The sequence below is a fragment of the Oncorhynchus nerka genome, linkage group LG23 (assembly GCF_034236695.1).
Source record: "Oncorhynchus nerka isolate Pitt River linkage group LG23, Oner_Uvic_2.0, whole genome shotgun sequence".
NCBI lineage: Eukaryota > Metazoa > Chordata > Actinopteri > Salmoniformes > Salmonidae > Oncorhynchus > Oncorhynchus nerka.
Genome location: NC_088418.1, coordinates 31,771,712 through 31,794,976, shown reverse-complemented (window position 1 = coordinate 31,794,976; position 23,265 = coordinate 31,771,712). Strand labels below are relative to the sequence as shown.

Genomic DNA, 23,265 nt, shown 5'->3' with positions numbered 1-23,265 from the left:
AATCCTGACCGGTTGCATCACCACATGGTATGGCAAATGCTCGGCCTCCGACCGTAAGGCATTACAGAGGTTTAATGCGTACGGCCCAGTACATCACTGGGGCTAAGCTTCCTGCCATCCAGGACCTATATAAAGGCATGTAAGAGGAAGGCCCACAAAATTGTCAAAGATTCCAGTCACCTAAGTCATAGACTGTTCTCTCTGCTACCGCCTGGCAAGTGGTACCAGAGTGCCAAATCTAGGTTCAAAATGTTCCTTTATTTATATCACTTTTTCCCCCCAATTTCGTGGTATCCAATTGGTTGTTTTTACAGTCTTGTCCCATCGTTGCAACTCCTGTACGGACTCGGGAGAGACGAAGGTCGAGAGTTGTGCATCATCTGAAACACAACCCAGCCAAGCCGCAATGCTTCTTTGACACAATGCTTAACCCGGAAGCCAGCCGCACCAATGTGTTCGAGGAAAAACTGTACACCTGGCGACTGTGTCAGCGTGCGCCACAGGAGTTGCTAGTGCGCGATGGGACAAGAACATCCCTGTCGGCCAAACCCTCCCCTAACCCGGACAACGCTGTGCCAATTGTGTGCCACCTCATGGGTCTCCCGGTCACGGCCGTCTGCGATAGAGCCCGGACTCAAACCAGTATCTCTTGTGGCACAGTTAGCACTGCGATGCAGTGTCTTGGACCACTCATTAACAGCTTCTACCCCCAAATGATAAGTCTGCTGAACAATTAATACAATTGCCACCTGGACTATTTACATTGCTGCTACTCGCTATTTATTATCTATGCATAGTCACTTTACCCCTACCTACATGTACAAATTACCTCGACCAACCTGTACTCCTACACATTGACTTGGTACCAGTACCCCCTGTATATAGCCTTGTTACTTTTTGTTTATTTTTTACTTTAGTTAGTATATTCTTAACTCTATTTCTTGAACTGCATTGTTGGTTAAGGGCTTGTAAAGTAAGCATTTTACAGCATTCCACCTGTTGTATTCGGCACATGTGACAAGTGTAAGACAGGGACAAATGGGGGCCGTGATGAGAAGTTCATGCTGGAAATATAAGATGAATATACAGTATGTCAATGGTAGCAGTACATACTGTATATTTGTTTCCTTTATCTGCCTTTATCGGTGTGTGCTAAGTTGAAGGTCTTCAGAAACCACCTGCAGGATGAGCAGTGGACCCTCCCCTTACTTAGTGCTCTCCTCACAGTTTAGGGGCAGCATTCGGTCTCTCCTTCTTGCCTTTCCGAGTCATAATTTGAACTATTAAAAAATTATCCAACCCAAATTGAGCATGACAGACTCAACGTGAAGCACTAAGGACTATCACTCAAGTTTAAATATTTGTGGAATCCAGTGAGTTTAGGGAGGGTTCCTCTCAGGGAAACCTTATCTTTTTGTGTCTTCTGAGAGGGAGGTTATCAGAAAACCCACTAGATTGTAGCTTGGGCTAACCATATTTGGGACATTGATTGTAGGGGCTTTGTGGTCCTTGTCCCAATCTCATTCTCATCAAGGGTGGTGTGAAATTATTGTGTATACATGTATTCTCTCTCTTCACTGTTTAAGTTAATATGTTTTCTAGGTGGCACGGACATTTGAGTGAACATTGTTCCAGATGAGGGATTGTTGGAAACAGACTAATTGACTTGAGCACGTAATATGATGTTTATAACTATATAATTGGTCTAGAAGTAGTAATTAATGTGTTATGGGTTAAATGGAATGATTTATGTGCAAATGTATTTGTGTAGTACAAAGGGGGCCTGTCTCTGAAACTAGTGGCAGGCTGCAAGAATGTGCACTTCCTAATCTGAAGGTTTCTCCTGACTGATAAGAAGACCGGGAGATGTGTGGAGGAATATAAAGGTTCTGGACTTGGGCTGGGACGATAACACCACCTGCCTAGACACAGAGATTCATTGTACATCCTAGACTCAGGGGGGGGTGGGGGGGGAACATTAATTATACTAGCTGACTGCACATAGCACGCAAATAGAGGGCGAAGTGAGAGTGATATGGCATGGGAACACCTCTCACACACCTGTAGCCTGACAGGGAAGCCTGGGTAAAAGCATGAGTAGGGTTTTTTAAGAGCCTTCATTTTTGTGGATCCCAACAGAACAGTATCCCAAAGGTAAAGAGTCAGGCGAAGGGGGAGTGGGAATCGTCATGTTATCAAACTTCGTTTCTTGCCATATATGATTATGCATAGCTTAATGCATTACTAATACTTTATATTTTGTGTTTTCTTTTTCTTTTCAAGTGTTTTACTGTCACTCTCTTAAGAACCCGAAGGAAGTAGAGAGAGTTAAAAGCTCCAGCTGAAATGTCATTATCAGAAACCGCTAGAAGCTACTCTGGCAATGAAGATACCGAGTGGGAGGTGACAGCTTGGCTGTCAGCTATGAACCTTGAAAAAATGGGCCACGTTGGGAGTATTTGTCCTTGTGTGTTATAACATCGATTTTGTGTTGTAAGCTCTGTGCTCTTCTTTTGTCTCACAGGTCTCAGCAACTATGTTCACTTCTGCAACTGCAGGAGAGACTGTTCATTTGATTGGCCTAAAATAAATGCCATTTGCTAATGAAGATAATGAGGACTATAAGGAACTCAATGAAGGTGCTGCTCATGATGATATAATTTACATGAATGAGATTGTGTAATAAAGCATGTGTGTAACACTATGAAATGAAGGTCTCAAGTTAAACCATTCTATTGCAAGTGTAAGGGCTATATAATAAGGATCAGTTACTAGTTAGATTATCCTTTCAAACCCTTCATTCTGGGTTGTACAAAGTGTCTGGTTTTACTTGTAATAGAAATGTTTAAACTAATGCTTAGCTTAAAATGTAACAATAGTTGTCACAGAGTGATAAAAGGAGGGAGTGTGATGGAAGTTTCTCTGTGTGTATCAGATCGTATGTTTGGCACAATGCTGCTTTTCTTTAACCAACTGCGAGTGACTGATTGCTTGTATATGGGAGGAATCCACACTATCACTGATAAGCAATGTGGCAGTACATCATTGCTCTGGGAACCAAAAGGAGTATCTCAGTTTAAAGGTCTCAGCTTTGAGAGAAGAAGCTTTGTGAGGTATCAATCAGTCACATGCAGGAACCAACGTTAATAATGAATCATGTAAATCATGCGTATATAACTTATATAAGGACTGAAATGGAATATAAGGACTGAAAGGGAACATCCAAATACTCGTTTTAATTCTTCCTCGCCATCCCCTTGCTGTAGCTTTCACATTCTGTGAATATCATTTAGCTAGTAATTTTAACAAACTTGCTTCCAGATCGGAACCTTGTGAAACGTGAAAGCACGTTCCAGAATGACAACACCTCACCTGATTGATCTGAAGAGAAATCCCTGCCCACCAGAGCTGTAATGTAGTCTCTGCTGCTTTCCTGCAGAGCAGCTCTTAAAAGCACAGAATTAGTGACAAAACTCTGAGCGCACAGATTTGACATCGGCAAATTTAGTTTTGATTCAAAGAAGAAGATTACATGTTACGTCATGTTACATGTTTGCAAGTGGTGTTGGTATTTATTCACACATCACCTGCTTGCAAGTGTTGTTGCACTGATTCTCAAAAGAAGTTACATGTTTGCAACTACAAAACTGATTATACAGGTGCAACTCATATTTTACATGTGCAAATCATACTTTACATTCTTGTACACTTATGTCTCTATTTGACCTTCATACACATATATTAGTAGGCTATATATAAAGACCAGATTACATTGAGAATAGTCTAATGGGTGAGAATATTATTAAGTGCTTGTCAAATTGATAATTAGAGACTGACGATGTGTGTCCCACCTGCGCAAGAAACAGAGCAACTTTTTTCAAATCATCATGAGAGTCGCATCATCCAGTCTTAGAATGGTTTGAAATCAAAACATACACTGAGTACGTAAAACATTAAGAACACTTTCCTCATATCGAGTTGCACCACCCCTTTTGCCCTCAGAACAGCATCAATTCATCAGGGCACGGACTCTACAAGGTGTTGAAAGCGTTCCACAGGGATGCTGGCCCAATGCTTCCCACAGTTGTGTCAAGTTGGCTGGATGTCCTTTGGGTGGTGGACCATTCTTCATACACACGGGAAACTGTTGAGCGCAGCATTGTAGTTCTTGACAAACCGGTGCATCTGGCACTTACTACCATACCTTGTTCAAAGGTACATATCTTTTGTCTTGCCCATTCATCCTCTGAATGGCACACATACGCAATCCCTGTCTCAATTGTCTGCAGCCTTAAAAATCCTCCCTTAACCTATCTCCTCCCCTTCATCTACACTGATTGAAGTGGATTTAACAAGTGATATCTATAAGGGATCATAGCTTTCAAAATAAAAGCTAATCAAATCAAACTTTATTTGTCACATGCACCGAATACAAGTGTAGACCTTACTGTGAAATGCTTACTTACAAGCCCTTAACCAACAGTTTCACCTGGATTCACCTGGTCAGTCTACTTCATGGAGGTGTTCATAATGTTTTCTACGCTCAGTGTATAGCCTAAGGTTTGTATCACAACTACATTTGCCTAAATATTTACATAAATGTTTACCGCTCAACACAGAATAGCCACATGTCCGCACTCCTTTGGAAATCGTTTGGGGAAAAACCTCCTTTCTATTTTACTCAGCAATGTTAAAATGTATTATTCTTACTATAAAATTAAAATAATGCAACGAGAATTATAAGCAAAATCTTATCTGCTAAATTGACTATTTTAGCCCACATCCATATGGCATAGCCAGATCAGGGCCAAACAAAAGGATGACACGGAATATGGTATTATTCTGTTGTTCTGAAATAGGCTGAATTTTCTTCATGTTGTGTTTATTTAGACCTGCCTAAAATAAATAATGGATTTATTGTGATGATATAGGCCATATTTAAAATGTAGATGTTCCAAAGGTCTGCATCAGTGGCTTGTATTCTATGTGTGGAAGCCTGGAGATGCTAAACATGTTTATGTTAATTAACGGTAAATTATAAACTATCAAAATAGAGAAAGTTGCACACTCCCTATACCAACGTTTTGGCATAATACCCAATAAATTACTGGGAGTTTATGTGTGGGGTGTGCGACTCTCTTAATTTTGATAGCTTATTCGCCGTTAGTCAGCACCTCCACACGAACACATTTTGCTGGGTGTGCACCAGCTCATGTTTTTTATTCTACAATTAATGGTCAATTGCATGACAGTTACCGGCTGCCAAAATGTCATGACCGCCACAGCCCTAGAACGTCCAAAAAAACAACATAAAGCAGAAGAACCTTTCCACAATGCTTTACTTGAACAAAGTACATATTTATTTCACAAGGGTAGTCATCCCAACGTGACTCGAGAAAATATGGAACAGCACAGAGATGTAGGCCTACATCCTGAAATTATGCTCTTCAAGCATTTGTGTCTGTTCCACCAAAACTGGAGGAGAGGTAAGTCAGAGTCACATTGTTTTTTACTACATCAAACATGCAAAGAACCAACTGTCTTATTACTTTGCACTATTTAATCAAATGAATTATAATTTGCAGATAATTTAATGGCAGTTACATCAGTCGATAGAAAATGTCCCCATTTAGAATTCTTTGGAAGCATTAGGCAAGACGTTATTGCTGTTGGAGAGGTATTCAGGCAGTGAGAAGGGAAATACGGGGGGATATTTTCCAGGTCAAGACGAATCAGAAGTTAATGAAAGAACGAAATCTAATTTTAGAAGAATAAACAAACAAAACAGTATGAATAATGAGGAGTAAATTGACAAAATAATTTTAAAAAATTCACTTCCTTAGATCTGATTTACATGATTTTAATTAGGCTTTTTCACAGGAGGTCTATTCAGTAGCCTAGGGCGCTATGTTTCTGAAAACTGAGCGCAAAATTAAATATACAGAATGGATATGGCCCTCTGTAACGTGACAGAGAATTATGTATAGCCTAAGTATAAGGAGATATTCTCTACTTAGGGGAGAGTGGTATAAGTTGTGCCATTTTTTTACATTCAGCCTCATTCCATCAAGGGACATACAGTATAGTATTCTTTCTAACAAAGATATCTATATATATATTTCAGGATGTTGTGTATCCCTGGAAATAATCAGAATTCATGTAAATATTGAAAGCCTAGTTTGTCCCAAAAAAGTGATCTCTTGGTACAAGTTGGGTATGGGGTAAGTTGAGCTGCGGGACAAACTTAGCTGCACATTTCTGTACTGAATGAAATATTATCACTACCTTTTTAAAACCATGTCTATCTTTATTTTCCAAACACAATTCAACACAATCACAAGTACTTTTTGTCTTTGAATCATTTTAAGCATTTTTAACATAGGCCATGCCCTGTTATTACCTCATGTCCCAGCGATAATGCCTTGCATGATGACTGGGAAGAAAACACTTACCCAAAATGTAAACATTTGGACTATATTAGCCCACACAGCTACAAGAATGAACTTCATGCTAGGTTTAGGACCTCATATTGAAACTCATAAAGACCCCAACTGATGTATAGAACAATCTTAAAATGATCTACTTTGGTTCAAATACAAGCATCATGAAACCTCTAACACATATTCATTTGACTTGGTGAAAATCATTTTTGGGGACCTGACTTGCGTCCCACTTTTTCCTGATTTCTTCCTTCACAGCAGCGTTTCCCAAATTCAGTCCCCGGGACCCCAAGGGGTGCATGTTTTTTTTGTTGTTGCCTGAACACTACATGGCTAATTAAAATGATCAAAGCTTGATGATTAGTTGATTATTTGAATCAGCTGTGTTGTGCTAGGGAATAAAAAAAAGTGCACCCCTTGAGGTCCCGAGGACCAAGTTTAGGAAACCCTTCTTCACAGACTCCATGAAATGATGACCGCTTCCTAAGTATTTGGCCAAATTATACATTTTGTGTATGGTTTCTTAGAAACAAGGATGCCTTAACTAACCCCTTTGGCTCAACTAACCCCACACCCCTACCATTTCCTTCTGAACTCAAATGTTCAAGTCATGCAGAATGCATCTTCATAACATGCGATGATGAACACCTTTTCATCCATAATCCCAATTTAGCCAAACCTTTTGGCCAAAAACAGTACAGTGGTGAGATATTATTATTGGCCCATTTTCATTCATGGAATGTGGATCCAGGCAGCTCATTGGTCAACGTGTGCCATCGCTCCACCTTTGTGCCCTTGTTCTTCAGACAGTCTATCCAATGCTGGAGAGTTTCTCCTTGTGAGTGACAGCCTAAGGACACGCCTCCTAGAATATGTAGACAGAAAAATGAAGTTACAAAACAATCTGTGTCGCACTGGATGGCTTTCCAGGCAACCTATATAATAGTAGCACTGTGCGGATCAATCCATTTATGCGTTCCAAGTTATTAACTTTGCAGTCAGCATCAGATTATTCATAATGGGGTTAGCTGATAAACACTTATCCAGGAGTTGAGATTTCTGGCAGGTGACTGCAATGTAGTCGACCTGGAACGCGACCATTGAACACCTCTAGTTGTTGCCCAACAAGTCTTGGGCCGGGATTCAAAAAAAGGGACTGTAAAGTTCTGCTGTCTTACTGGTAAAAAGTATTAACTTGTATAAACGTATAAATTAGCTATCTTTATGGGTCTTTATTGCTGAACATCTTTGGTCTAACTGCACATGTCTGGCAGTGCGTGCTTGAACTTAGGCTAAAATCTATTTAATGATGTTAGGTTATCAGCATATCACCACATTTCCCCCCTTAAACTTCTTAGGGATAGGGTCTAGTTTCCTGAATTTCCACCTGACTGACGTGCCCAAAGTAAACTGCATGTTACTCAGGCCCAGAAGCCAGGATATGCATATCATTGGTAGCATTGGATAGAAAACACTTTGAACTGTTAAAATAATGTCTGGGTCTATAACAGAACTGATATGGCAGGCAAAAATCCTAGCTCTTATAATGGAAACCTATTGTTTCTATGCAAATCTGTCTCCCAGATTGCAATGCCTATAGCTTCCACTAGATGTCAAGTCTTTATTCATAGTTTCAGGCTTGTTCTTTGAAAAACAAGTTTTGGTGAGAAGAGCACCGGAAACAATATCAGTCTTTTGGCGCGCGAGGGAGAGGGCGCGCTTACTAATTTTCAATTTCTATTGAATAGAAACGTCGTTGGACTTGTTTGGACGAAGTATAGCGGTAGCTTTTGGGAATCCTTTGTCTGCATGATGAACGAGTGGATTACTGAAATCGATGGAGCCAACTAAACTGACTTTTTAGGATATAAAGAAGGCTTTTATCAATCAAAACGGACATTCATGTTGTAGCTGGGAGCCTTGGGATTGCAAACAGAGGAAGATCTTCAAAAGTAAGAGATTTATTTAATCGCTATTTGGGAATTTATGAAGCCTGTGCTGGTTGAAAAATATATTGATGTGGGGAGCCGTGCCTCAGACAATTGCATGGTATGCTTTTGCCGTAAAGCCTATTTGAAATCGGACAACACAGTTAGATTAACAATAACTTAAACTTTTAAATTATATAAGACACTTGAATGTTCATGAATGTTTAATATTACAATTATTTATTTGAATTGCGCACCCTCCAATTTCACCGGATGTTGTCGGCTGGTGTCCCGCTAGTTGGATGCTTATCCCTAAGAAGTTTTTAAGCAAGACGGCTGATCCCATAGTAACTAGGTTCACATAGAGTATATAAACAAACAACATACCGTGTATAACTACAGTTGAAGTCGGAAGTTTATATACACCTTAGCCAAGTACATTTCAACTCAGTTTTTCACAATTCCTGACATTTAATCCGAGTAAAAATGTCCTGTTTTAGGTCAGTTAGGATCACCACTATATTTTAAGACTGTGAATTGTCAGAATAATAGTAGTGAGAATTATTTATTTCAGCTTTTATTTCTTTCATCACATTCCCAGTGGGTCTGAAGTTTACATACACTCAATTAGTATTTGGTAGCATTGCCTTTAAATTGGGTCAATCGTTTCAGGTAGCCTACATCAAGCTTCCCACAAGAAGTTGGGTGAATTTCGGCCCATTCCTCCATGACTGAGCTGGTGTAACTGAATCAGGTTTGTACGGCTTCCTTGCTCGCACACGCTTTTTCAGTTCTTGTTGGTTCCACTTTCTGGGCTCTGTTATTTACTTAACAAATAAGGAATACTCAAAATGTGCACTTATAAATCATAACAATTTAAATCGAAATACAGCTGTAGATAGAAGTCAAAGATCAAAGATCAAACATACAACTGATGTCTCTCCTGAGTTCTGCAAAATAAGAAAAGTCCAATTTGCTTTTAATATGCTTGCAGTCAACCCCTAACGATGTAACTACCTACGTCAATACCTTCTACGCATGAGATCAAGCCCATGCACATACAGTTTTACAAACTTGCAGGAGAGACAATAGTTCCAGTGTTTTCTAATGGCTCAGCAGTAATTGTCCACTCCCCAAGATGATTTAAAGTGGTATGTCTGACTAGTCTCTAATCTCTTTCACTCCCCTGCAGGGTTCTGTGTCTATGAATCTCTTTTAGCCTTGAGGCGCTTTCTCACAGACACCCTATTTTGACTGCAATAACTCACACATCTCTCAGACCGCTTCTTATAAGAAGCAGAGACTAGAAAAGAGCTGTGGAACAACATTAAACCTTATAATGAATATATATATTGCTTGTCCTGGAACACACTTTTCTGAGGCAAAGCTGATCGGTGTCTGGGACCAGAGAGTTCAAAGGTAGCACCAGTTACCAGTAGGGATTAACATGGGTAACCGGGATCCCGGGAAGCTGATTAAACAGTATGATCATTACACCACTCTAAAATGTATAGTTTTGTCACACAGCAATGCCACAGATGTCTCAGGTTTTGAGGGAGGGTGCAATTGGCATGCTGATTGCAAGAATGTCCAACAGAGCTGTTGCCACATAATTAAATGTCCTGGGGGAGTTCTAAGGAGTATTTATATTTGTAATAAAGCCCTTTTGTGGGGGAAAACTCATTCTGATTGGTTGGGCCTGGCTCCCCGGTTGGTGGGCCTGGCTCCCAAGGGGGTGGGCCTATGCTCTTCCAGGCCCACCCATGGCTGCACCCCTGCTCAGTCATGTGAAATCCATAGATTATGGCCTCATTTATTTATTTAAATTGACTGATTTCCTGTAATTGAACTGTCATTCAGTAAAATATATGAAATTGTTGCATGTTGCATTTATATTTTTGTAAAGTATATTTCCACTCTTCATCTCCCCATTATTATCAGCTATCTGTATAATCATACATTCGATATTCTGTCATTCGTTGAAGGGGGTTATCTAGCAAGCTTAGCAACTTTGGTCAATTGACTTTTGCCTGCGCTCTGTTCGTCCTGACCGCGTTGCAAGTGTTGGGGGTTCCGTCTTGTCGAGTCCTCATGCTATGTTTGTACGACAAATTACTATGGTGTGAAGCGCTTACTTTGGATGACTCAGGTCGTTTTCCACTCCTTCTCTTCATCAGTTTTCAAGCAAACCTTGTAGCCAATCTGCAGAGCACAAGGTGGTACGTTTTTGTTGTACGTTTTCTCATAGGCGCGTTTGGCTTTGGTATCATTGTGCTTTACAGTGGCAAGGTTTGGCCATGCTGGCTTCAGGTTTTGTTCAGCTCCTAAGCTGTCGTGTGGAGTCTCCTTCCCATAAGGAGTCTGGTTGGACTTTCTCGTGTTGGTTCCTTTGCAGTGTCCCCCTGTAGATCATTAGTGCGAGCTGTGAATAGTTCTGTTTGAGGATGAATTTTGCTAAAATTTCTAAAAACATGATTTCACTTTACCATAATGGGCTATTATATCTAGATTGGTGAATTCAGCATGTAACACAACACAATACTTTCATAAGGCACTGTATGATCCTTTCCATAGCCTGGACATCTGCTTCCAACCTTGTTTCATCCATCTCTGGTTTGGGGTGCCTAGAAAAGGCATCGGCGATGACGAGGTTCTTCCGTTCTTCCCTCAATGGGGTTGAACTTCATCAAGTCGAATCAGCGGCCACTGACATCAAAGGGGGGCATTGTATAGGTCTTTGTTGTTTATCAATGTCACCAGCGGTTTGTGATCTGTGATCAAGCGATAGTTCTCCAACCCTCACAAATGCTAGTAAATCTTTGCTGATGCCCACAAGCCTGCGAGTCACTCATTCTCAATCTCTTTTTGGCGTTACTGTGTGTACGTGAGCAGAAAGCTACAGTGCCGTCGTGTTCTTGTACCCCACCCAAGCCGTAGCTGCTTGCATCTGAGCTTACCACTGTTGAAGACCTGGAGAAATTGCACTGATGAGAGTACAGAGTACAGATACCCCAAAAACTACTTAAGTTGTACTTTGTGCCTTTGAATGAACTACGGCCTTGGTTAAGAAAATGAAGAAACTGGCCCACGACTAGAATCCCACTTATGACTGTGGGTGGCACAGTCGCCAACTCACCAATAAAATCGTTGGATTTCCCTAGGTCGTAGTCCCAGACGGTGACCTCCAGGGTTTTGGTGGACAGCTCCGTGAAGGAGATCTCATAGAAGAACTCCTGCAGAGAGCCAGGGGATGGATGGCGGGTCAAAAGGCAATCATTAACGAGAGATAGAGAGATAGAGAGAGAAAAATGGGCCCTATAAGGATAATTAATATAGAAATAGTGTGTGCATTGTCTAGTAACTTGGGTAGAAAAAGTAAAGCAACGAAAGAAACATAGAAACACACTGTTGAACAGCATTTCTTAATTTCCTTATGAGAATGGTAACAGATTCAGTTTCTCATTGTTGGTCCTGTGGCAGCCAGTGTGTTTGCTGAATTTCACTCCAGTTTAGCCAATTTAAATCGACAGCATACAGTACTTCACTGTATTGTCATTGATCCTACATCCTAGGACCTATGCAATTGCGTTCAAAATGTGTGTAGCTGCATTAAATACATTATATACAACAAAAGTATATGGACACCTGCTCGTCGAACATCTCATTCCAAAATCATGGCCATTAGTATGGAGTTGGTCCCCCCATTGCTGCTACAACAGCCTCCACTCTTCTGGGAAGGCTTTCCACTCGATCTTGGAACATTACTGCGGGGACTTGCTTCCATTCATTCACAAGAGCATTAGTGAGGTCGGGTACTGATGTTGGGCGATTAGGCCTAGCTTGCAGTCGGCTTTCCAATTCTTCTCAAAGATGTTCGATAGGGTTGAGGTCAGAGCGTTGTGCAGGCCAGTCAACTTCTTCCACACCGATCTTGACAAACCATTCCTGTATGGACCTCGCTTTGTGCACGGGGAAATGGTCATTCTCCACCAGACTTTACAGTGGGCACTATGCATTCGTCAGGTAGCGTTCTCCTGGCATCCGCCAAACCCAGATTCGTCCATGCCAGATGGTGAAGCGTGATTCATTACTCCAGAGAACGTACTTCCTCTGCTCCAGAGTCCAATGACGGTGAGCTTTACACCACTCCAGCCGACACTTGGCATTGCACATGGTGATCTTAAAGGCTGCTCGGCCATGGAAACCCATTTCATTAAGCTCCCAACAAACAGTTATTGTGCCGACGTTGCTTCCAGAGGCATTTTGGAACACGGTAGTGAGTGTTGTAACCGAGGAGAAAATGTTTACGCACTTCAGCACACACACCGTTGTCGTTGTTACTCCTAGACGTTTCCACTTCACAATAACAGCACTTACAGTGACTGAAGCAGCTCCAGCAGGGCATTTGACGAACTAACTTGATGGAAAAGTGGCATCCTCTGACGGTGCCACGTTGAAAGTCACTGAGCTTTTCAGTAAGGCCATTCTACTGCCGATGTTTGTATATGGTGATTGCATGGCTGGGTGCTCGATTTAATACAACTGTCAGCAACAGGTGTGGCTGAATAAGCCGAATCCACTAAATTGAAGGGGGTCCACATACTTTTGTATATGTAGTGTATCTGCTGCTTTTAAGTCTTGCATTTCCAAACAAATTCACAAATAGAGAGATGTTTAGCAAAGTGAAAATAATAACAATGCAAACCATTGCCTTTTAAAAGGTGAAATTGCCTTTAAAAGGCACATTGTCAGTTGTCCAGTGAGCTGCTCTATAATGTGCCTTGGATTGAATCCCGGCACAGTGTTGCTAATGAGTACAGGTGGTCAGGGTGGTTGTTGCCATGTGTGCATTACAATTAGCCAGCTCCACGATTGCGTGTGTTCTTTTGGCTAGTGTTGTGTGGCAATTGTTGCGGAAATTTTCGAATGACTTTGCAACCCTGAATTTGAGGGCTGGGAAGATACCAACAATGAAAACACGAAGCAGACCAAACTATTTGGTCCTTTAAAAACTTGCATGTATGTATGTAAAATATTGTATGCTAAAGCCTGAAAATAAATAAATGTGACAATTGATGTTTGTTTCTAACAATAGGGCTGTTTTTCCTAAAGAAGTTGAATTCTCTTCGTGTTTTGTTTCCTTGCCATGATAATAAAAAGTATCGCGATAAACTGTTAAACTGTTCGCTGCTCTGGCCCCCCAATGGTGGAACAAACTCCCTCAAGACGCCAGGACAGCGGAGTCAATCACCACCTTCCGGAGACACCTGAAACCCCACCTCTTTCAGGAATACCTAGGATAGGATAAAGTAATCCTTCTCACCCCCCTTAAAAGATTTAGATGCACTATTGTAAAGTGGCTGTTCCACTGGATGTCTTAAGGTGAACGCACCAATTTGTAAGTCGCTCTGGATAAGAGCGTCTGCTAAATGACTTAAATGTAAAATGTAAATGTACTGGTTTCGTCCTGGCCTTCTGAATTTCCAGCTAGTTACTAGCTCTGAAAGGTGGGGGGGGGGGGGACACCTTGAAAAAAAGGGATAAAATATATGTATTTTATTTGTCTTTTTGGGTCATGCTTTACATTGTCATTATTTCTGCTTGGCTAAACTGCCCTTTTGTGAATTTGTTTGGGAATGCAAGACATATAAGCAGCAGATATCTATATATAGATATATAGCTACATGTTTTTTTTAAAGCAGTGCATAGGACGCAGCCTCAATGGCCATTACAGTGAAGACTCCAGCAGAGTTAAACAATTAGTATCTGCACAGTTCAACAAAACCAATTCACTAAAATAGATTGATAATCACCTACAATCGCCCATACTATATATAGTCCTGGTTTCTTTTTAGTCCAGGACTAAGCTTTATCTGGATCTTGTAAAAATTGGCCCTTAAACCGTAAATCAAACATGACAATTTTCATGATCAGGGTGAAATCCAAATTAATTTGGGCTAGGATCAGTACGTCGGGACACATGTAGTTTGAGCGGGTTAAGGACACACCGACGATGGCTGTTACATTCTCCAGATCCGTGTCAGATGTCCCAATAATTTTCATTGTTGGTCATGCTGTAGTATGAGCAGTGCTACGTTGCGATTGGCCAAGGACTGCTGCTAATAGCCAATGAGCATGCAGCATGTGAGACCAAAACAATGATGGTGAAGAGGAAAGCAACAAGAACAGGCACCATGTGTACTACGGAGGTGATGGAAGACAGATTGGTGAAGCTGTGGAAAGAAAGCCTTTTCAATGTGGGAGCCCATATTCTGCACCTCTGTGAAATCTTTTTTTTTTTAAATGTTTCTGCACATAATAATGTGAACACTAATCCATTTATCTAAATGTAAAATTATTCAAATTTATTTAAAAACATTTAGCTCACTGTTTGCGTGTTGGCATTTTTTTACATCCTGGGTTTGAGGATGGACGGAATGAAAGATTTGGGACAGGGAAATTGCGAAATGTGAGCAAGTCCAAGTTGTTATGTTTTTAGAAGTTGTGTAATGTATGCTCAGCATAACTGACCGCCTGATCCCAGATCTGTTTGTGCATGATAACAAAAACAGATTTGTCACTCAGGCTGTAGAAGTGATTGGTTGAAATGAGAACCCAAAACAGCGGCCGTCCCCAGGACTGGAGCAGAGAAACTAAAAAAAACATGTATTAGTATGTTCGCAGTGCAAATGGCTCAGGGTATGAGCATCCTCTGAATGACTACAATGTGAAATGTAAGTGCTGTATTGTACAAAAAAACGGTATATAATTGGGCATTTTAGATTGTGTCTCCGAGGACTGATTATAGTCCCAATAAGCTTTCTTCATGCCATTGCATGGTGCACACCGCACGATTCATAAGCATGCACACAAACACACACATGCACACCAACACAATAACACATACAAACATGCACACAAACACACACACTGCACAATTCACAAACATGCAGATTATAACTTGCACACAAGCACAAGAACCACACCCACACACACACACAAACACACACCTCATTAAACTCTGGGTTAAGAGTCTTTTTTATGACGGCTGTTTTATGCTTGGATTTCTTCTGCAGGTCTGGCTTGAGGTACCTGATACAGAGAAATGTGAGGCTGTCACGCTCCATTAAGAAAACACAAACTCAATTTATTATGCAGTCCAAAGTAATACACTATGTAGGGAATAGGTTGCCATTTCCCATTGTTTTTCCTAAGGCAAGGTCCTGTTTAAAGCTCCTGTACATTCTGCATGATTTCTTGCTGCTATTGTAATTGTAAATCCCCATCCACTGAAACTTTTGCAGAATTATAATGTCTTCTGAAACGCATGAAATCCCAAACAGAACTTTCGGAGCGTGATATTGTTACGTTCCAAATGTAAAGACCCCATCATTTAATGGGGTAGATGTGATTCTGTCATCCTACAGCATACACAATTATGGCTGTGTCCCAATTGCACCCCAGATCCTATAGGCCCTGGTCAAAAATAATGGACTATATAGGGAATAGGGTGCTATTCGGTACATTTCCCATGTCCGATTATATACTGTATAGTACGTTTCTAGCTATGTGTGTCGTGACAAGGACAGTTCTGAACGTGAAATCGTATTATCTTACGGTCTGAGACTTGAAGTCTTAAGCTACACAGCAGAATCTTTAACTGTGCCGAGTATCTCTCTCCGTGCTCTGACACATTCTCTAATATATAAACCGACAGAGAGCTAGTTTTCTGCATTTTCCCTCACACACATTTTCCACCCACCACCCCGCAGCACGAAGACCTGATGTTCTCCCCCACACTCAGACACAACAAAAACAGATGGGGAATTTACCGAGTGCTAATTCAGAGCAAAGAGCGAGAGAGCGTGGTACAGAGAGAGAGAGAGAGAGAGAGAGCGAGATAAAAAAACGAGACACTGCGTGTCTGTGTATGCCTGTGTGTGTCTGCATGCATGAGTTTGTGTCCGCATGCATGGTTGTGTGTGTGTGCATGACCGTGTGTGTGTGTGTGAGAGAGAAAGCGTCTGCAGGAGAGACATTTGATTGTGTGAACTGGCAGTAGGAAAACGGTGGCATGTCTATTTCTATTACTTGCTTGTACTTTAACCTGAGGGGGGAAATAGCTGGCTTGGTATATTTCTCCAAGAAAGTGTGTACGTGTGTGTTTATGTACGTGAGAAAGGGAGGTAAAGTGAGCTCGGCACAGCCACTGTTTTTTACTAATTCCAGGGAAAGCTCAAGGCCAGTGATGGAATTGAAGTGAACACATTGACAAGGGAGGAAATGTTTAGTTCCTTTGTCCGATTTCTGTCAGGATGCATCAGTCACGCTGGGGGAAATTCCTCCTCTCACTAGCCATGGCTTTCTCCCTCCCTCCCTCCCTCCCTCCCTCCCTCCCTCCCTCCCTCCCTCCCTCCCTCCCTCCCCTTGTTTTCAAATCATTTACTATTGAAATGCAATTGTGCAACAGCTCCAGTCCGTAAATCTCTGTATGTTACTAACCATGACTCCCTGTACACTGCATCTCTTTCTACCGCTCTTGCCCACTGGAAATAATAACGTATTTGTTTTCTTTCAGATACTTTGAGCCTTTCATTGAGCCTGCCTGGAGTGCCAAATGGTAAGAGTTTTCACTTTTGGGATTATTCCATTCACTCCGTTACAACATTCAAGCTCAATCAAGCGCAGCTTTAGTATTTCAAAGAAAACAAACCATTTATAAACAACAAAAATGGTCCGAAAACGTGTGAAACAGAGAAACACTCATTTTCATTTCCGTTGCGAAACATTTAGCTGCGGTGTGCTCTAATGAACATAACCCAGGTCTAGTATTGGTATCACGGTCAACGTCTATACTCACGTTTTGACATAGGGGTCCGAGAATCCATTGACATCCATGGCGGCTAGGTGGGCGCAGCGTCGCACACCCACACAGAGCCCTCCGTGGGCCCTCTCCTCCCCTTTGGCCTTATCGACCACACTGGACGTGGGGAGGAACTGCAGGCAGAGCAGCAGACGACCCCTCTCCTCCAGACTCCTCTGCTGTTCACTCTCCCACTGAGGGAAAGGGGACATTGAGGAAAAAGTGGTAGAGAGAAAAGGAGAGAGTGAGAGACAGGAACAGATATAGAGAAAAGGATAGAGACTGAGAGAGAAAGTAGCAGAGATTTTTTTTTATTAAGGATAGAGTGAGAGAGAAAAAGAAAGAGTCAAATCAGGGGCTGCTATCATCTCCCTCTTAAATGAGCGAGTGCCAAAGAACTGTTGAACTTTTTACTTTGTAAACTTCAGTATTTAGGCCAACAGCCTGTTGGGATGACTATGTATTGACCTTTTGTGTCTGTACTGAAGGCACTTAAGTTAGCAGTGACAGCATTTGTCAGACACGATGTTGACATAGCAACTACTAGCTGAAAGGACCTAGCAGCAAGATTTTTGGAAAAGGGACGTGCAAGGTCAAAAAAAAATTAGCATCTACCTTGGAATGCCCAGTCAATGAGAATTATACCACAGCATTGCTGAATACTCATTTCTGATTGGTTAGAAGGACACTCTAGAATGAACATTCTAGAATGAACATTAAAACCAGATAATGGGGCATTTGTAAAATATTTCTGGACAGTTGTAAAATATACTGGGAGACCTTGGAATCAGTATGCAATAAGCGGCTACACATGCAGACCATACTTGCTACAAAGTAACAGAGAGATAAACCAACAAACCAAAATTGGATACACTGTAAACGCAGGTCCAACAAGGAAGAACTTAGCTAGCTAGCATTGATTTGTTTTTGCAGGGACATATTTTTTTGGAGCATCTGATGACATAACGTGGTGAGTGATGGAAATGAATTCCTCTGGTCCCTACTGTTGCAGTCATGACACAAGTGGCTCTATGCTGTCAAATACATTTCTCATTTGACCAGCTGTTTTCAGAAACTGATCTTTTTTAATTCGGTTGTCATACTGGCAGGTTTGCTAGCAACAAAATAGTTGTGTTTGATATGCAATGCGATCTCCTCGTAATGAACAGTGTTGAGTGTCCTGAAGTGAAGGCAAACCTTTCTGGCTATGCCAGGCAAAATTGGGCATTATCAGCTCATTGTTATGGATGTATCCAAATTAACGTCAGTAGAAAACAGCAACTTTGTTGTTGTCCTGTCTGCAGAGGTTGTGACTGTGTTAGCCGTAGCTAGCTGGCTAGCTAGCAAGCAAGGGATAAGGAGGTTGCCAGCGAGCATAAAGAACGAACGACTGGATCGCGTCCATAAGTATCAAACTAACTGAACAATCACTTGTTCGCGACTCTAGCAACCAAAAGATGAGAAAGTATGAATTAGTTTATAAAAATTAAAATATAAACATAATGTTTTTTTCTCCTGGTAAATGTGTGCTTTCATCATGTTGTTTTCTCTAGCAACTGTGGGTGGTATAAGCGGGATAAACAGCTCCGTTCTGTACATTACCTTGGAAAAATGAACTCTGCAAAGGGACTCGGTCCCGCCTCGTCCCTCTGCGTTGTCCATTATTTCCAAGGCAATGTATATGACTTCGGCGTTTATCCCTTACATAAAGTATATTTAATACTTATGGATACAGTGTCATATTAGCATTTATTTGTTGTTGCCATTGTTGAATTACTGCATTGGGACATTGTCTTCCAACAGCTGCACCACTACTATGCGTTGCTAGTACAGATGAACACGTTATCTGACATAAGACAATAGCCTTTGGGTTGAAACATGTCCACATCAGTACATTCAATACAGTGTCGCTATGTACTGTACGTGTCCTATCTTATGCATGGACAGACTTAGTGATTTGGGGTTTTATAGTAAAGAAAGGTAATTTAACTGTAAACATGTATTACCGTTGACTACCAAATCACTTCAAAAAGTAGGATCGTCATTGTAAAGGGTTTAAACACTGTTTCCCATGCTTGTTCAATGAACCATGAACAATTAATGAACATGCACCTGTGGAACTGTCGTTAAGACACTAACAGCTTACAAACGGTAGGCAATTAAGGTCACAGTTATGAAAACTTAGGACACTTTCCACTGACTCTGAAAAACAGCAAAAGAAAGATGCCCAGGGTCCCTGCTCATCTACGTGAATGCTCCTTAGGCATACTGCAAGGAGGCATGAGGACTGCAGATGTGGCCAGGGCAATAAATTGCAATGTCCGTACTGTGAGACGCCTAAGACAGCACTACAGGGAGACAGGACGAACAGCTGATCGTCCTTGCAGTGGCAGACCACATGTAACAACACCAACAGGATTGGTACATCCAAACATCACACCTGCGGGATAGGTACAGGATGGCAAAAACAACTACCCATGTTACACCAGGAACGCACAATCCCTCCATCAGTGCTCAGACTGTCCGCAATAGGCTGAGAGATGCTGGACTGAGGTCTTGTAGGCCTGTTGTAAGGCAGGTCCTCACCAGACATCACAGGCAACAGCATCGCCTATGGGCACAAACCCACCATTGCTGGACCAGACAGGACTGGCAAAAAGTGCTCTTCACTGACGAGTCGTGATTTTGTCTCACCAGGGGTGTAACGCTCAATGGGGTGTCACGATCAAAGGAATGAGCGTTACACCGAGGCCTATACTCTGGAGCAGGATCGATTTGGAGGTGGAGGGTCTGTCATGGTCTGGGGCGGTGTGTCACAGCATCCTCGGACTGAGCTTGTTGTCATTGCAGGCAATCTCAACGCTGTGCGTTACAGGAAAGACATCCTCCTCCCTCATGTGGTACCCTTCCTGCAGGCTCATCCTGACATGACCATCCAGCATGACAATGCAACCAGCCATACTGTTCGTTCTGTGCATGATTTCCTGCAAGACAAGAATGTCAGTTTCTGCCATGGTCAGCGACGAGCCCGGATCTCAATCCCATTAAGCATGTCTGGGACCTGTTGGATCGGCGGGTGAGTGCTCGGGCCATTCCCCCCAGGAATGTCCGGGAACTTGCAGGTGCCTTGGTGGAAGAGTGGGGTAACATCTCACAGCAAGAACTGGCAAATCTGGTGCAGTCCATGAGGAGGAGATGCACTGCAGTACTTAATGTAGCTGGTGGCCACACCACATACTGGCTGCTACTTTTGATTTTGACCCCCCCTTCGTTCAGTGACACATTACTCCTTTTCTCTTAGTCATATGTCTGTGGAACTTGTTCAGTTTATGTCTCAAATTGTTGAATCTTGTTATGTTCAGACAAATATTTACGCATGTTAATTTCCTGAAAATAAACACAGCTGATAGTGAGAGGACGTTTCTTTTTTTGCTGAGTTTATCTTACCAGAGAAAGCATCCACATGAGGGAAACAGCGCCCCTCTGTCTAACTATACTGTACACTGACTGTAAAAAACATTAGGAACACCTGCTCTTTCCATGACATAGACTGACCAGGTGAATCCAGGTGAATGCTATGATCCCTTGTTGATGTTAAAGAAGGATTTTTAAGCCTTGAGACAATTGAGAAATGTATTCTGTATGTGTGCCATTCAGAGGGTGAACGGGCAAGACAAAATATGTAAGTGCCTTTGATCAGGGTATGATAGTAGGTGCCAGGCGCACTGGTTTGCGTATGCTGCTGGGTTTTTACGCTCAACAGTTTCCCATGTGTGTCAAGAATAACCCACCATCCAAAGGACATCCAGCCAACCTGACACAACTGTGGGAAGCATTGGAGTCAACATGTGCCAGTATCCCTGTGGAACGCTTTCAACACTTTGTAGAGTCCGTGCCCCGATGAATTTAGTCTGTCCTGATGGCAAAAGGTGGTGCAACTCAATATTAGGAAGGTGTTCCTAATGTTTTGTACGCTCAGAGTATGTAGGCCATGTATCTGATGCTGTCTGGCCAAAAAAAGTATGGCATGTCACGTTAGAGATCTTCATGGGTCCAAAAAGTTGGACCCGATATGCATAAAGGTATTTGTTTAATATAGAGACCCATTCCGAACGGACCCGAGGCCAACTAGACCAGTTCCGTATAGACCTGGTCTGATCCGAGTGAAGGAAGCAGTGGAAAAGTCAATTTTTAAGCTAAGAAAGGTGGTGTTGCCCATTTCCCTTTTTTGTGAACAAAATGTGCAATGCATTTTCCAAACTGTGAAAGAGAGCAACACGCAACAAAGCGTCTAGTCTGCCAGAAAACCAGACGAAGAAGAAAAATAAGGAGAGGAGGTGCCACTCTAGCAGGCAGAGCATGGTGGGGGGGCTACTAGTGTTTATTTTATTTTATTATGCCCAGCTCACAAGGCCCCTTGATGATGTGAGGCCTGAGGCAACTGCCTTTTCTGCCTAGTGGTAAGTCCACCAGTGATCTTATGCGGGTGACAAGCTCAATTTCCCCTCTGGGGATCAATAAAGTTTATCCATTCATTCATCCTCTTGTGTGTCTTGTAGACTGACAATTGTGGTGGAAGAGTCTGATAGCAAGTACAGCACGGTACGCATCATGGCACATCACATTAAGATTGACAGATAAAGGAATAGAAAAGAAAAGCGAGGGAGCAGCCACTCAAAGAAGTTAAGAATGATGAGATGCAACAGCTCAGGGAAGCATGAGTCACTCCATGGCCAGAGGCAGAGCCGAGCTACATGCATGTATTAATAGTGAAGCATACATTCGTCTATATTCCACATCCATTTTTACCCCCTTACATGTATGTCTATTTTATGTTATTTTTGTGAGTGCATAAATTTGCCAACCTTTGATTAGGGCTGTTACAGTGACCATACTACCAGCACACTGGCATTCACGAGTCATGACCACTTTCAAATTCCACATGACCTTTTAGTCAAGGTAACTAGGTTTCTCCAAGTTCTGATGCTGCTGATGGTTATTAGTAGCATACCAAACTTGCTAACTACCTGGTACTCAGCACTCTGGTACTCAACAGGAAAAACAGAACTAGACAATCATTTGTGCCAGGTGTGATATCCCTCCTAAATAGATCGGGCTAATGTTCTTATCGACTCAGTAAGGCTAGCAGGCTAGTCTTTTAAAATATATGTTTTATTGGTATGTAACTGTTAAGAAAGTCAATTTGGTTTTGTATTAAAACGCCACTTTAAACGTGTACATGACACTGCAACAAAATTTCCCAATGGGGACAATAAAGTCAGGAAGTAAGTAATTGTCCCTTTAACAACATCAATGCAAATGTATAAAAGCACTTCATGAGAGCCCATGAGCTCATGTTGGGCAACATTTCTATAGCCTAAGCAATTGCGTGAGAAAACAGACTTTTGATGGCGTCTATTAAAAAGAGGAGGATTCCATCAGCTTTCTATAGGCTAGGCCTATTATATTTATTTCTCAACTTTCCAATTATCAAGCACATTTCATAGCTTTACAACAGGAGTATAACCTACCTGGCTGGCATGAAAATAAGCCATGGGAAAATGCATATAGATGACATGTATTTTTTTCCCCCTGCCCCTGTTCTGAGACAGGTGCATGATAATGGTCCATTCTAAATCAAAACAAATTTCATACATATACTATTTAGTAAATGTAAAGACAAGATTCAATTCAGAATAGTCCGATGGGTGACAATAGTAGCCTATCACTTGTTTGAAGCGTGAGTACTACTTTTTAAATATATAAGAAAAAGAAAAATAATTTCAAAATGGCAGCTCTGCTTCTAGCTCCTAAGCAACTTTGCAGGATATATTTTCCTTACATTATTAGCCCAGAATGTATTTTGTGTTATTACATACAGTCGGAAAGGAAGTGTATAGGGGATGATGTTCCCACCATGACTATTAAAACTTACCCAAACCAAAAACCGTGGATAGATTACAGCATTCGCGCAAAACTGAAAACACAAACCATCGCATTTAACCTCGGCAAGGTGACTGGGAATATGGTTGAA

General features: G+C 41.7%; 1 protein-coding gene across 2 annotated transcripts in view; it reads right to left on the bottom strand.

Moving 5' to 3' along the window:
• Positions 1 to 5,321: 5,321 nt before the first annotated feature.
• Positions 5,322 to 23,265, bottom strand: part of LOC115106727 (double C2-like domain-containing protein alpha) — a 79,828-nt gene continuing 61,884 nt past the window's right edge. The window contains exons 8-11 of one of the 2 annotated variants that reach the window (XM_029629738.2): positions 17,229 to 17,425; positions 15,379 to 15,460; positions 11,505 to 11,601; positions 5,322 to 7,305 (exon numbers count right to left, since the gene is read on the bottom strand). In XM_029629738.2, the coding sequence (XP_029485598.1) occupies positions 7,169 to 7,305; positions 11,505 to 11,601; positions 15,379 to 15,460; positions 17,229 to 17,425 (513 nt within the window). In that variant the 3' untranslated portion in view covers positions 5,322 to 7,168. The remainder of the gene's footprint in view (positions 7,306 to 11,504; positions 11,602 to 15,378; positions 15,461 to 17,228; positions 17,426 to 23,265) is intronic. The other variant, XM_029629739.2, reaches the window with a different exon arrangement.